General features: G+C 29.8%; 1 protein-coding gene across 2 annotated transcripts; it reads left to right on the forward strand.

Annotated features, from left to right (window-relative positions):
* Window positions 1-7,410: 7,410 nt before the first annotated feature.
* Window positions 7,411-13,376, forward strand: LOC114311669 (transcription factor bHLH68). Of its 2 annotated transcripts, XM_028257803.2 has the most exons (8): window positions 7,411-8,331; window positions 8,721-9,045; window positions 9,324-9,398; window positions 9,907-9,972; window positions 10,267-10,332; window positions 10,477-10,533; window positions 11,460-11,504; window positions 12,967-13,376. In XM_028257803.2, exons 1-8 carry the CDS (start codon window positions 8,192-8,194, stop codon window positions 13,093-13,095), a joined length of 903 nt encoding a protein of 300 aa, XP_028113604.1. In that variant the 5' UTR covers window positions 7,411-8,191; the 3' UTR covers window positions 13,096-13,376. The 2 variants fall into 2 exon arrangements, with proteins under 2 accessions (XP_028113604.1, XP_028113605.1); XM_028257804.2 differs by lacking the exon at window positions 11,460-11,504.
* The last annotated feature ends 915 nt before the right edge of the window (window positions 13,377-14,291 follow it).

Consider the following 14,291-nt stretch of genomic DNA (forward strand, 5'->3'; position numbering starts at 1 on the left):
TAGACCAAACCTCAAGGGTGTCAATGTAATTTACCCAAAATACATTAAGGGGCTTTTTTTTTGAAATGTTACGTTTAGTAATTTCAAATGTTGAGAAAACTCACATATGTCCCTCAATATATAACACACGTATTTATATTTGACCCTTTATATAATTCACACTAGAATGAGACCTTTAGATCTATAAGAAAAAAAGAAAAGAAAAAAGGACCAAACAGTTCATAAAATCACAATTTAAAATTTATTGGTATTTTACCATAAAATATAATTATATTTTACATATATATATTTTTTAAATCGTTTTCTAAATTCATGAACCAAATATAAATTTAAGAATTTTTATCCTCATTTTACAATTAAAATAATTGAATCCTGTTAATAACAACCTTAAACATTATCCATAAGCATTATAAAAATCTAAAAAATTTATAATCTAAGATCTCGTTTGGCATTGTTTAATATAGCCAACTTTTTGTGTTGAGACTTTTTTAACCTGACTTTTTTAATCTCGTTTGGTTTTTATTTTGAGATTTTTTTGACTTTTATGAGAGAAAAAATATAATGATTATGGACAAAAAATAATATTTTATTTTATTAACTTTTTATAATTAATTTTATATTTTTATAATTATTTAGCTCCTACATAAATGTTAAACGAGAGCTTAATATATTTTTTACATGTCTGAAAATATTTTTACACCCAACAACCTTAAGACCGTTTTTACTATTTTTTAAAATATATTTTTGTGGAAATGAAGTTATTGTTGTGCTAAAAATATAATAGTGACTGTGGCAACTCCATTTGAGGTATATTATGATCTTATTTTTTTTATCCAAATCGTTCATTTTGTAAATTTTGTTGAGTATTTCATGCCTAGCAAAAATCATATTAATCCGATATTAATAACTATATGATCGAATTGTATATTTTTTATCCTATTTCTCAAAAGAAAAACTTATTATTTATTTTTTTAGTTATCGATCATATAGTTGTTAATATCCGATTAATATGATTTTTGATAAGCATAAATTACTCAACAAATCCTACAAAAGTAATAATTTAGATCATAAAAATAAGGTTATAATACAACTCAAATAGAGACACCACATTTTAACACAGTAGTGACCCTTTTTCTATTTTTGTTGGTTAGCTTTTGAGAAATGGGTCAACTCATAATAATGATGAAGGTAGTAGCTGTACGGTAGATGTATGTATGGGAATTTGAATAAGTATTAGTGCATCGACTCTTATACTTTTCTTCATGTACAGTAGATTATAGTTTTTTTTGTTCAATAAAGATTAAACGGTGGTATTATATATATCAATTAATATATATACTAATATATTACTTATTGTTATATCATTATTACTGATTCAACTTATTATAGAAATTATAAATATTTAAAATTTTTAAAATAATATCATATCATCTATTAATATATTAATTAATACATTAATTGATATATATAATTTCAAGATCAAGAGCTTTAGAAAGAAAGCGTTCGAGGAGCTCTAAATGGGTGGGGTATACCTATAATGTGATGTGTTTGTTGATGTGTTTATTTATTTATTTATTTTATTTATCACATATATAGAACTCTCTTTTAAAGCTCAAATATTAAAACTCTCTATCATTTATTTTTTTTATTTTTTTTAAGTCTTCATGGTTCTCAAGTGCAAGAGAATTATTGCTTGAACAAACAATAACTTTTTAATGTCGCATTAAAACATTTGGAAATTAATGTACTGCTATAAGTTATTGAGGGACAATTTCGGAAGCCAATAAAAAGTTATTTTTTAGTTTTTAACTTATTTTGGATTATATCATCTATCATATTTTTTATACATAAAAAGACAAAAAAAATCAAAAAACAAAAAATTAAAAAAATCAACTTTTAACCAATTTCTCAAATCACCCATGAATCATGTTAGTAATCGTCTATTATAGATTGTCACTAATCAAAAGAAATTATTCAAAATTTTGTTTGTTTTTGAATTTTTAATTTGTATTTTTTATTAATATTTTAGTCCATTTTTTTACCTTTCAGATCCACTTCATATATGCAACACTTAAAAAATACAAATTTTCTAAAAATAAAAAAATCTTTGAAAAATTAACTAAATACTAAAAATTATAAAATTTAGTATATTTTTTTAATTGTTTTGTTATATGTTCTTTACATATTTCAATATATATTTAACACGCCAGAGAGCTTTCATCAATATTTTTTCTAATTTATTTAACATTACTGATATATACCAACAAAATTGAAAAGAAAATGTTATACAATGCTAATAATGCTTTTCGGAAGGTGCTTTATAACTAAGAAACATGTAAATAAAAATGAGTTTATCGTAAATGAGAATATTGATATGGATGTGGGGGTAAGACAAGAAACTATAGAATTGTTTGTATTTTTTCATAATAATACAAGAAAGTAGGGGAATTCCTAACTATGAAAACTATACATCAATAGGGCCATCAAATGCCATTAATCAAGGTTATCAACTCTAGCCATTAGGGCTACAGTTATAAAGGTTGAAAATCTATGACCACTAATATAGTCATCAACTCCATCATCAAAAAATGAGAGTTACAAATGTCTAAATCTCTCATGTGCTTAATATATACAAGTAAATATGTATACAATGATGTTTGACTAGACTATCTAGATGAATCACAAAATGGATACTAATGTTAGGTCACAACATAATCCAAACTCAATTATCAAACACATGCACAAGCTAAACCTAATACAACATAACTTAACCCAAGGTTAAGGTTAAGTCCAAGTCTAAGTCTAAGTCTGAGACCAAACCCAGCATATGCAGAAGCACAAGCACAAATCCAGGTCCAGTCCAAACTAAGACTAAGGGGTTGTTAGGGATGTTCTAAATAAGTACACTTTTTGACTTTTTAGACTAAAAAGTTGAGAAAAAAATATAATTGTTTGTGATAACTTTTTGACTTTTTACGAAAAATTGTATAATTTAGTGTATAGGAGAAGGGAGAGAAGAATAGGCAGTACGCTGGGGCAAAGCAGTGGGTAGACTAGCATATAGGATATGCTTACCTCCTTTTCGGACATTGAATTAGACGGTGATGTTTGGCCTTTGGGGGCCCACGAAGAGTCTTGTTTTCATAATCGAAACCGTTCAATGTGTAGAACTCGTCGAGTACTATATACTTGTAAAAAATCACATTGGTCGGATATCGATAGCTATCTGATCGAATTAGTTTTTTGTCAACCATTAACTATAATACAATTCATTTTTTTTATACAAAACTGATTTGATCATGTAGTTAATGATATCCGATCAACGTGATTTTTTACAGCCATATAGTACTCAATGAGTTCTACACATTGAACGATTCAGATTATCAAAACGGGACCCGTGATGGGTCCCCACGGGCCGAACAACACCGCCCTTAAGCTTGCCTCTACCTGTGTAATTTGTTCTCACCAAAGTCAAGTAAAGGCAATTCATGCCAACATGAGTTGTACCTTTTTTTTGTGTAAAAATAATTTTTTTTATAATTTTTTTTGGTGAATAGTGAAAACTTTTAAACTTTTTTAATAACTTTTTAACTTTTTGTTTTTTTTTAAGATGCCAAATCAGGCCTAAGTCTAATTCTAAATCCAACTCCATTGATGTTCACTTTATGAGACAATTCTCATTCACAACTCAATGGTTTTGGCTCATTATTTTTATGTTGTAATTTTCTTACTTGAGAGAATATAAAATCACTCAAACCCATCTCAACTGGCGGTTGATCTCACTTTAATTTTGAATTAGAGTTGCCGAAATGAATAATTTTGAATTATTTTCCAACAAGAATTAGAAATGAATAATTCTTGAAATGATAGGAGTGATATCAACTAAAAGTTATGAAGAGAGATAACACACTAAAATAGATTTGTCATGTGTAACAAATATAGATGTGACGGCGTTGAAATACAGGAGGGATGAAAAAAGCTAGATAGACATGTAATATTGTAATTTTTTTATAAAAAAAAGAAAAAAAATAAAAGAAGAAGAAGAAGATGAATTTACTACCACCTTAGTTTGTGAAGTAAACTTACAAACATAAATAAAAATCATTTGTATAGTATTACTCTACATGGAATTAGACTAAAGTCTAGAGAACTATATATCTTGGCAACTGGCATTCTGGATTCATTTATTCTACTTATATATAAATCAATCACAAAATTGGCTCTCATATGAGGTGGGAAGTGGGTACTACCTTCTCATATTAGAGGGTTCCATTTGAGCTGAAATATTTGAGAGAGATAAATGAAGTGTAAACAATTTTGGTTTGGAGGGACAATTTGATTGAGTCGGAATGCAAAGATTCCCAATCGAAATTATTAACTAAAATAGTTAGAGTGTTGTATTAAACAAAAGGTTATGAAATCTCTCTCTCTTTCTCACACACACACACACACAAAAACATTCGAGTTCAATTTTTACTTCTGGTCATATAAAACCCAAGCTGATGAAATTCTTTTCTCGTCAAATAATAATAACAATAAATCCTCAACAAAATCACGTGAAAAATAGATCAAAGTGGTTTGAGAATAATTTTAGGCATATAATGAGTATTTTTTTTTTCCCCCTTTTTCTTCTACTGGTAGAGTTTTGTTTGTTTCTTTGTTTTATTTTTTACTTTTAATTTTGGGGGGATTAAGCTAAAAACATTTGTATTCAACACAACCAAGAAATAGCCAACAACATTTTTGTTTGTTTTGCTTTTGCTATAAGTGAGAGTCATGCAAACAACATTGGAGCATATAATGGGACCCTGCAGAGAACCCAACATAAAAAGGTCAACTTAGAAAAAATAATAAATAATAAATAAATAAATAAACACAAAAAAAATGTAATAATAATAATAATAATAAGTAAGGAGAGTATCAAGATGTTTTGAGGATAGCAACATCTCCTAATGGTAGGAGTGTAAAAATGCCCTACTGACCCGAGACTCGGCCCAACCCAACTTCCCCAAGCTAGGGCCTGAGCCATACCTTTTTTGTTCTGACCCAGACTGAAGCCCAGCCGAATCAGCTCGATCCAAGATTGACTTGAGGCTTGGCCCACCCAATGCCAACGTCACCTGCAAACTATTTTGGTGAAAAAAATATATAAAAAGTCATGCTCGACCCAAGCCTGGGCTCGGGCCTAGGCCTAGGTTGAGGTACAGCCTGAAGCTTGGTTACCCTTGGGCATGGGCCTGGATTTTGTGGGAATTAGGCCGGTCCGGTCTAATTTTGGCAAGAGCCCGAGCGAGCCTAGGCCGGGCCAAGCCTAAGGTCAAATGGGCTGGGCCAACTTGATTTTACATCCCTACCTAATGGCATGATTTGGGAAAATTGAATGACTTGACAAGAGTTGGATATGTGGGGAGCAAACCCATTGCCAACTAAGCTAGCCTCTCAAAGGTTTTTGAGTATCAAGATTGCGATACGTGGGTATTTTGTTGTAAACAAAGGCTTAGATTTGTACATTCACTCACACTTGCCACCATCTTTTAGGTCAATTTACATGAACCCAATAATCGAGTGGATAAATTTGAGCATTTTTTTGCCATATAATACTCACTTATTATAATATCGACAGTCAAACTGCTCAGTCTAGTTAAAATTCGAGCTGAAGATAAGCAATTCTCATTAGTTATGTAATCTTTCTATGAGGATTCTAGTGAAAGCTTGAAACAAATATACTTATTTCAAATGAACCTAATGCATGTCAACTAAGGGCAGGTTTCAAAGGGTTTGGGGGTTTCAAAGCTTTTGGATGTAGTTAAGATCTTCTTAACCTTTTTTGTGTTTTGTTCTTTATTTTTGGTTTCTTTGTTTTTTTTTAAAAAAAAATTTGTGAGGTTAAGAGATTGGTTGTGTAGATGTGTGTAGCAGTAATAGCGGTATTCGTACTTTCTGAATCTTTGTCAGTGCATTCAATTTTCTTGTATTTGTAATTTGATATTGTTAATGAAATTTTTACTTTACCGATAAAAAAAAAAATGGTGGGTTAATAATTTCTCTAGGTAGAGCCATGGTTTTTTTTTTTTAATCAGTAAAAAGAAACTTCATTGATAAAAATGGATACTTACATATGGAAAGATCATCAATAAACAAGAAGGAGGACGTGCAACAAGCATCATAGTAGATCTCTCCAACAATGTGTTAGGTGGTTGTAAGGGATGAATGTCTGTTTGTTGTTGGAGTTGCCTCAGCTGCTTCTATTTGATTTTTTGTTCTCTTTTTCTTTGTCTGTTGTTGTGGCAGCACTTTTTGCTTTCCTTTTTGTTGGTTCCTCACCAACTGGGGCTTTGAGCTTCGTGTTAGCTCCAAGCTCTTCTTTATTGATGTATCTTATCTTTTCTTGTATGTTTACATCAATAAAAATTTATTTGCTGATCAAAAAAAATAAAAATAAATAGTAGATCTCTCCAATCCCAATTAGGTTGGTATTAAGAATTCTACACAATATTGACCTCAAAGTTGGTGAGGAACCAACAAAGTAAGCTGCAAAACTAGCCAAAACACTGGTCCAAGCATGTGCACATCACCCCAACTACAATTCAACCCAGAGCTCACTGTAATGAGTGCCGAACCTGGTCCAGCTAGAGCCGTGGGTATTTAATTACAAATTAATGAAAGATTAAAGAGTATTGCTATAGAAACATAATTTTTTTACAAAATTACCATACATAATGTTATGAAACCAGAGTTGTAATGTCAAAAATAGGACTAGCACGTCAACCGAGATGAATTTTCTACATATTAAAAAAAAATTATTTATGGATTATTTCCAAAACAGCAATGCTAGGCATCATGAAAAATCTTTCATAAAAATCATCATGAAAGATTTGTGACCTTTGGATTACACTTGCAATAAAGCACCTCACACTAATCAAGGTAATCTAAAGATCACAAATTTTTCATGATCATTTTCATGAAAAAATATTCATGATCCCTAACATTTCTCTTTCCAAAATACATAATCTTGGGAAAGCTGAATTAGTAATTTTCAATGAATTATATAGAGTGTTTGGAAAATTGTATTAGTAATTTTCAATGATTTATATTATATCTGAGATATAAGATGAACTAAGTTTGATTTCATTGCATTGAACCCTTCAGTATACTATCTATAGGAGACCTGTGATTTCACAATACCTATAAGAGTCTGCTATATGATGCACTGCATGAGAGAAGTCCATATGATATAAAATATATGTATAAATCAATCACAAAATTTCTACTCTTTTTAAAAAGTGTGTTGTCTTAATATGTAGGCCTACTTAATTTTTTTTTTTAGTTTTGTTTTATCAATCCAATTATTGCTTGAACAGAGAGAAAGAAGCAGCATAATTATCTCAAAGATTGTTGTTAATACCACACACCAAATTTTTTTAAACCCTTATCTTCTTTGGATCCATACCTACAAATTTTAAATTTCATTTTTTCATTTTCTTTCTTTCAACACTAACCTTAAGTGGAGGCTGGAGGTGAAAGTGGGGGTTAGGGTTAGCAATTCAAAAGTTAAGGATGAAGGTAGAATTAAAATTTTATAATAGAATAAAATAATAATTTATATATTATAAAGTACGACCATAGAAAAATAATGGGTGCACTCTATCTCAAACCCATTACCTATATTATGGTCCAAAAGCTAACCCTAACTCTAAAACAACAGATCCCTAGTTACAACCCCAAATCAAGGAAATAAGCTCCACAAACATTTGTTTTTGGCCTGAAAACACAGCCTACCAGCTTTTTTCTACCCCACTTTACAATAAAGCAAAAAAAAGCAAGCAAGATTAAAAAGAACAATAAACAAATGAAAGGAAAGGAAAAAAGAGAGGAAGCAAATACAAAACTTCCCAACCCCACAACTATGAAATACTTTGTTGACAAAGACATATATATGGGTTTCTTCAACCTCATCTAAATAACAAAGAAAGCAAACACTGCCTCTGAAAGCTTCAAACAAAGGCTCGTTTTGGTGCATAAACAAGGAAAGAGAACAAAGCATAGTGCAAAGCAAAAAAGCAAAAGAGATAAATGATTTTTGTTGTATTGAAGGTATGAGATGAGACAATGAGTACTTGAAAACTTGGTGTGTGCTTTGAAGAGAGCTAGTTGATCATCAAATTCATCAGTGAGTGTGTGTGTGTAACAAATGATGGCAAAAAACCCTAATTGGTGGAGCCAAGCTCAGCAACCTTCTGCCTTCTTATCACCATCACCATGTCCCTCTCTCTTCCCTCAGTATGCAGCTGATAACCAAGAGTTTCCACAGTCATGGAGCCAACTACTTATGTAAATCTCTCTCTCTCTCTCTCTCTCTCTCTCTCTCTCTCTCTCTCTGTAGCACTTGCTTTCAGTCACATGGGGCTTCAAGGGGATTTTGATCTAAAAAACAGACTTTCATGTTTGAAGCTCCTTCCACATCATTTTTTTTTTAACCCTACAATTGAAAGGTTTGATAAATTTTGAACCCTTTTTCATTTGGACTTAATTAATTTTCAATCTCAGATATTCATTATTTCAGTCTTAGCATGCGTGCATGTGCGTGGGCAATTCATCTGAGTCCTATTATCTCCATGATAATTATTTACTTATCTTGATATAGGTTTTTGATTTTTTGTGATAAAATGTTTGTGTTTGTGTTTGTGTGTTTTCTTTTTTTTTTTTAATTGTTTTTGCAGGGGTGGATTGGCAAGTGAGGAAGAAAAGTTAGGTCTGAGTCATTTTCAGTCTAAGAAGTTGGAAAATTGGGAAGACCAAATCTTGAGTCCATCTTTAAGGGTTAATCCTTCTGTTGTTGATGTAAAGCAAGAGGTTGCACAAAGTAGGCGGCTGTACGGCCATGGAGATGATGAATTTCAAACATGTAGGCCTTCTTGGTCTCATCAAGTCATGCCAGTTTCGTCCCCTAGGTCCTGTGTTACAAATTTAAGCAGCAGCAACATGCTGGACTTCTCAAATAACAAGATCGATGGGAGGAATCAACATCCTGATCATTCGCCCGAGGTGAGAGAGAGACTCTAACAAACTTGATTCGTCATATCTAGGTTAAAGCTACTAATTAATTTTTGGGGTGGTATGAAGTAGGATTTTAAATATCAGTCGGTATGTATTGGGATTTTGAAGTTCTGATATACTGTCTAATATATCCACGGATACTGTTTGACACTAACCAATCGACAGAAATGAAACTTAATTTTTTTTGATCAGCAGAAATGAAACTTAATTATCTAATGATCATGAGGTCTTGATATTTATCGTCTCTGTTTGTTCATTTGTGCTAGTATAATAGCACAGCCACTGGTGGGGTTCCTAAGAAGGCTAGGGTTCAATCTTCTTCAACCCAACCACCTTTGAAGGTAACACAGATATTTCTCTCTCTGTCTCTCTGTAAGAGGTTGTGGAAAATGTTGTGGCTTTCTTGATTATATATTTCTTCAAGCGTGCCTGATTCATCTTCTCAAGACCCATACGTCAGCTGAATCAAAAACCAACAAATTAACGAAAAGTTTTCACAAACAAAAAATTCAATATCAGAATGATGCATCACTGAAATTTTTGTAATTTCAAGTTCATTGACAAATAAAAAGTTTTTACCAATTTCATACCAGAACGATGTGCTATTACAATCTTTAAAATATAAATCACATTGATAAGCAGATGTTTTTAAAATGACGGAATCTAAGGCTTTTACATCATTTTGGATTAAAATTTTGCATATATATTTTTTATTTGTATAACAATATTCTTTTTAAAATGATACAATTCAGGATTGTCATATTATTCCATATAAATTTTTTGTTTGAATTAAATGTATAATTAATGAATTAAGTCATTTTGTTAATACATTCTTGACTTCTGAACCAGGTGAGAAAGGAGAAGCTAGGTGATAGAATAACAGCCCTTCACCAACTAGTTTCCCCATTTGGAAAGGTAAGCCAAACAACTATCCACTTCTTCACCCTCATTCACAGATCACAACAGAAGGAATAAGAGTATATAATACAAACAGTTTGTTGTGCGCAGGGCCAATAATCAACACAGTTTACATATTTTATGATGAAACCAAAAAAAAAAAGAGAATTTTTATTCACTTGACAGATTAAAGTTCTTTCTGCATAAACTTTTCTTTATTTCCCCATCTAGGGCTGTCTTTTTTTTTTAGCATTAAAGAAGACCTGAAAAAAATGGCTTGGGTGTGTGTGTTGTTTGTTTTTTCTTTTGCAGACTGACACTGCGTCTGTGCTGTTAGAAGTGATTGGGTATATTGGATTCCTTCAGAGTCAAATTGAGGTGATGTTTCTTCCACACCTATATCTATATATGCCCTGCTAACAACTAAAGCTCTCACTCACTCAGAGCATGTTTTTCAAAACATTCTTTTTAGTTATAAAATTGATTCATTGTTTCGCTTTTTCTACCTTGAAATATATGCAGGCACTTAGCTCCCCTTACTTCTGCAATGCTTCAGCAAACATGAGGCACCAACAGTCTGTAAGCAACCATATACATATATACCCATTTCCCATTTTCCATTTTCCAATGCCACTGCCACACCAGGATCCTCACTCTCACATATAAACATAATTTTAAAAATCGATGATACATATATATCATAATTTTAAATTTCTGTACTTATATTTATTAATATATCGATTGGTGTCTGATATTGGTATATGATTGTACTTTATAATTGGCCGAAACAAGTCAAATGCATGATATATTATCTATTTTGATACTATCAAATTATATAAAAGCTGAAGTTGGAGGGTTATGATATATAAACAAAAATTTTGTACATTTTTTCATAGATAATAGTACGGTTTCATGTGATTCTTTCATTTTTAATCAAAATACTAACCATTATTATCATAACTTAAAAAATATCGTTGTCATATCATTTTGGATATATTTTATTAGGATTGGGCTTCTGTGAAGGGCTCGTAAGACCCACCATAGGTTTCGTTTCGATAGTTCGAACTGTTCATTTTATATAGCCTTTTGTATATGTCATTCATAAATAAATAAAAAATTTAGATCGATCTAATAATCGTAATTTTTTCATTTGATTATATTTGTCTCTAAAAAATAGATGATTTTATTTTCAAGCCATGCTTGTTATTTATTTTTTTGGAGACAAACTAAAATAAAAAAATTCTGATTATTGGGCCGACTAAATTTTTTTAGAAATGATATAGGACTCTTACAAAATAAATTATTTAATATTGAAACGAAATCTATGGTGGGTCTCTCAAATTTTCTCAAATTCGAATTTAAGTTTGAAAAAAGTGCAACCATTTTAGATTGTACATTTTCTGTTATAAACTGACTGTGTCTGATAAACAAACACAAAAGCATACATGGTGTGGTTAATTGTATAAGATTAGTTGGTTAATGAGGAGGGTTAATCTCTTTTTTAGGTCCAAGGAGAAAGAAATTGTACGCTTGTTGTGGACTCTGGTCAGGTATGCTTTATTGGATCCATCACTAACTCAAAAAAGTAAAGTTGGGGAGTTTTGTATTCGTTAAAGCATCTTTGTTATTATTCTATTCATAAAGTTAGATGTTGAAAGAACGATTGAGATCCTAAGCTTTAATCAACTTTAATGTATTATTTAAGGTTTCTCAATAAATAATTGTTAATATCACTTAAATATTTTAATAAATTTTTTCAATTCATATGATTTTTCTTTATGAGTAAAAAAAAAAAAAAAATTATTAATGAAAATTAACATACAAGACTAATATAAACATTTAGAATAAAAATTAAGAGATCTAATTTTGAAACTTTATAGAGAGCTTTAGTGATGTGGTATGGAGTGGAGCCCACATATAATGTGATGTGTGTGCATATATATATATATAAATTTTTTTTTTCTTATCACATCACTAGAACTCTCTTTAGAGTTCCAAAATTAGAACTCTCTATTATGAAACCTTCATAAAGTTCAATTCGTATGACTTCTTGATGTGATATGATAAATTATATCATTTATTAAAGAGCGGTGTTTATGTTATATAAAAATATATATGGTAAGAGTTAAGCGGGATTTTTTTGGCTATTTTAGTTACAAAAGACAAAATAAGCTATTTTAGCCACAAAAAACAAAATATCACATCCAACCCATAATCATTACATTCTTCTCTCACAAAAAAATTCAAAAAAGTCAAAAAATCCTTCCCAAACCAAACTTTTTAGTCCGGACTAAAATAGTCAAAAAAATTAAAAAATTAAAAAGCCAACCCACTTCCCAAACGGAGGCTAGATTTGTCATCTACTCCATATCGTAATTGATTATTAACCATCATCTTATTTAAAAACTCAAGCCATTAAAAAAGATAATAGTTTTATTATTATTTATATCATCAACAATTATAATGATATTTGTCTTTCCACTTAGTAGTAATAGGAATAATATTCATTACGTTTAGTTTCAATTTTTTGGATTCAATTTTTTGAAAATTGAGTTTTTTATTTTTCTTATTTTGTTGTTTTTAGTGAATATTTTTAAAATTTTAAGAAATTTTTTTACTTTGTTAAATGCATTTTAGTTAGATGTATTTAAAAATTAAAATATTTATGAAAAATATTTTAAAAATTAATAAATATACAAAAATACGAAAAATGTACTTTTTTGTATTTTTGTTATTTAGTGAATTTTTCAAAGATTTTTTTCACAAATATTATACTTTTTAATTATATTTATGTTAGATGTGTCTAAAAATTAAAAAAAAAATGCTTAAAATATTAAAAACAATTCAGTAAAAATTAAAAAAAAATTACAAAAAATAAAAAAAAAATAGAATTTTCTAAAGAGTGAATTTTGGGAATCAAAACTAAACAAAGTGATTGATTTTTTATTGAAGTAATATTTATGCATTTTTTTTATTTATTTATTTTTTTTTCAATGTTTTGGATGATTTTAGGGAAACCAGGAAGCTCCAAAGGACTTGAGGAGTAGAGGGTTGTGCTTGGTTCCAGTATCTTGCACTCATCATGTTGGAAATGACAATGGAGCTGATTACTGGGCTCCAGCTCTTGGTGGAGGATTTTGATTTGGGCCTTGTTTGGCTGCACACCATGCTTAATGACAGCTTTCATGGAATGATATGATTAGGATGCATCATGACCATTCATTCTGCTGATCTAAGGCTGACTGCTCATGATGCTAATTATCATTCTACTTTGGAAGTAATTAAGAGTGTGCTATAAGGTTTTTATAGCTCTTAAATGTACTCTAAAATGATGACAAGCTTATGCGCTTTTTTTCTTTTCTTTTTTTCTTCTAAAATGCGTTTCTCAAGTTAATTCAGTTAGTACCATTAGTCTTCTCAAATATCATTATTGTGTTCTTGAAGGAGAAAGCTGGTGACAATTTCAAGGAATAATGACTTTGTTTGATTTCTATTTTCATTTATTTTTTATTTTATTTTTAAGTAAAAATTAATTTGACAAAAATAAACACATGTGAACATATTTTCAAAAATTATTTTTGCCTAAAAAAAATAAAATCATATAAAAATCATAAGTGTTTTTATTTTTATTTTTTTCATTTTATCCACCAAAAGAATTTTTAGTTTTTTGAAAGAACAAAAAAAACAAAATAAATTCTAAAAACAAAATCAAACAAGATGAATAACCTCTATATATCTGCTAAGTTGGAAAGTTCAAATTTTAGGACTTGATATTTTAATCATGTTTATTGTCGTGTACATACTCCTCTTAGCTAATAAAAAGCAATGTTTACTAGTAAGGTTTTAAATTGTAGTACTAGGAGACAAATTGACATTGGTTACATTGTAAGATATTTTCCATCGATACATATTGAGAATCAAGTGATACGATCATGATTTTTTTTAAGTTATCTGACATAAAAGAGTTTTACAACAACTAAACTAGTCGTATAAATTATAAATTAGTTGATTAATGGATTATGAACTGAGATTTACGGCAACCAAACTAGTTGTATCAATTATTATAAATTAGTTGACTAATGGATTGTGAACGAACTTTACAGCAACTAAACTAGTCTTATCAATTGTAAATTAGTTGATTAAAGGATTACGAACCAATTTCTTAGCAATATTATATCATTCTTCTTGTAGTCTATTTTCTATTTACTTATCTTATAAAATCTTTTCAAAACTTAAATAAATTAACATTGTATGTATGTTCAAATAACATTCAAGAAGTAGGCAAGAATAAGCCATTGGGAGAGAAATTTTCACATGAATAATTATGATGGGCTATT

This window comes from Camellia sinensis, chromosome 15 (genome assembly GCF_055761805.1).
Source record: "Camellia sinensis isolate YWXY chromosome 15, ASM5576180v1, whole genome shotgun sequence".
NCBI classification, from domain to species: domain Eukaryota; kingdom Viridiplantae; phylum Streptophyta; class Magnoliopsida; order Ericales; family Theaceae; genus Camellia; species Camellia sinensis.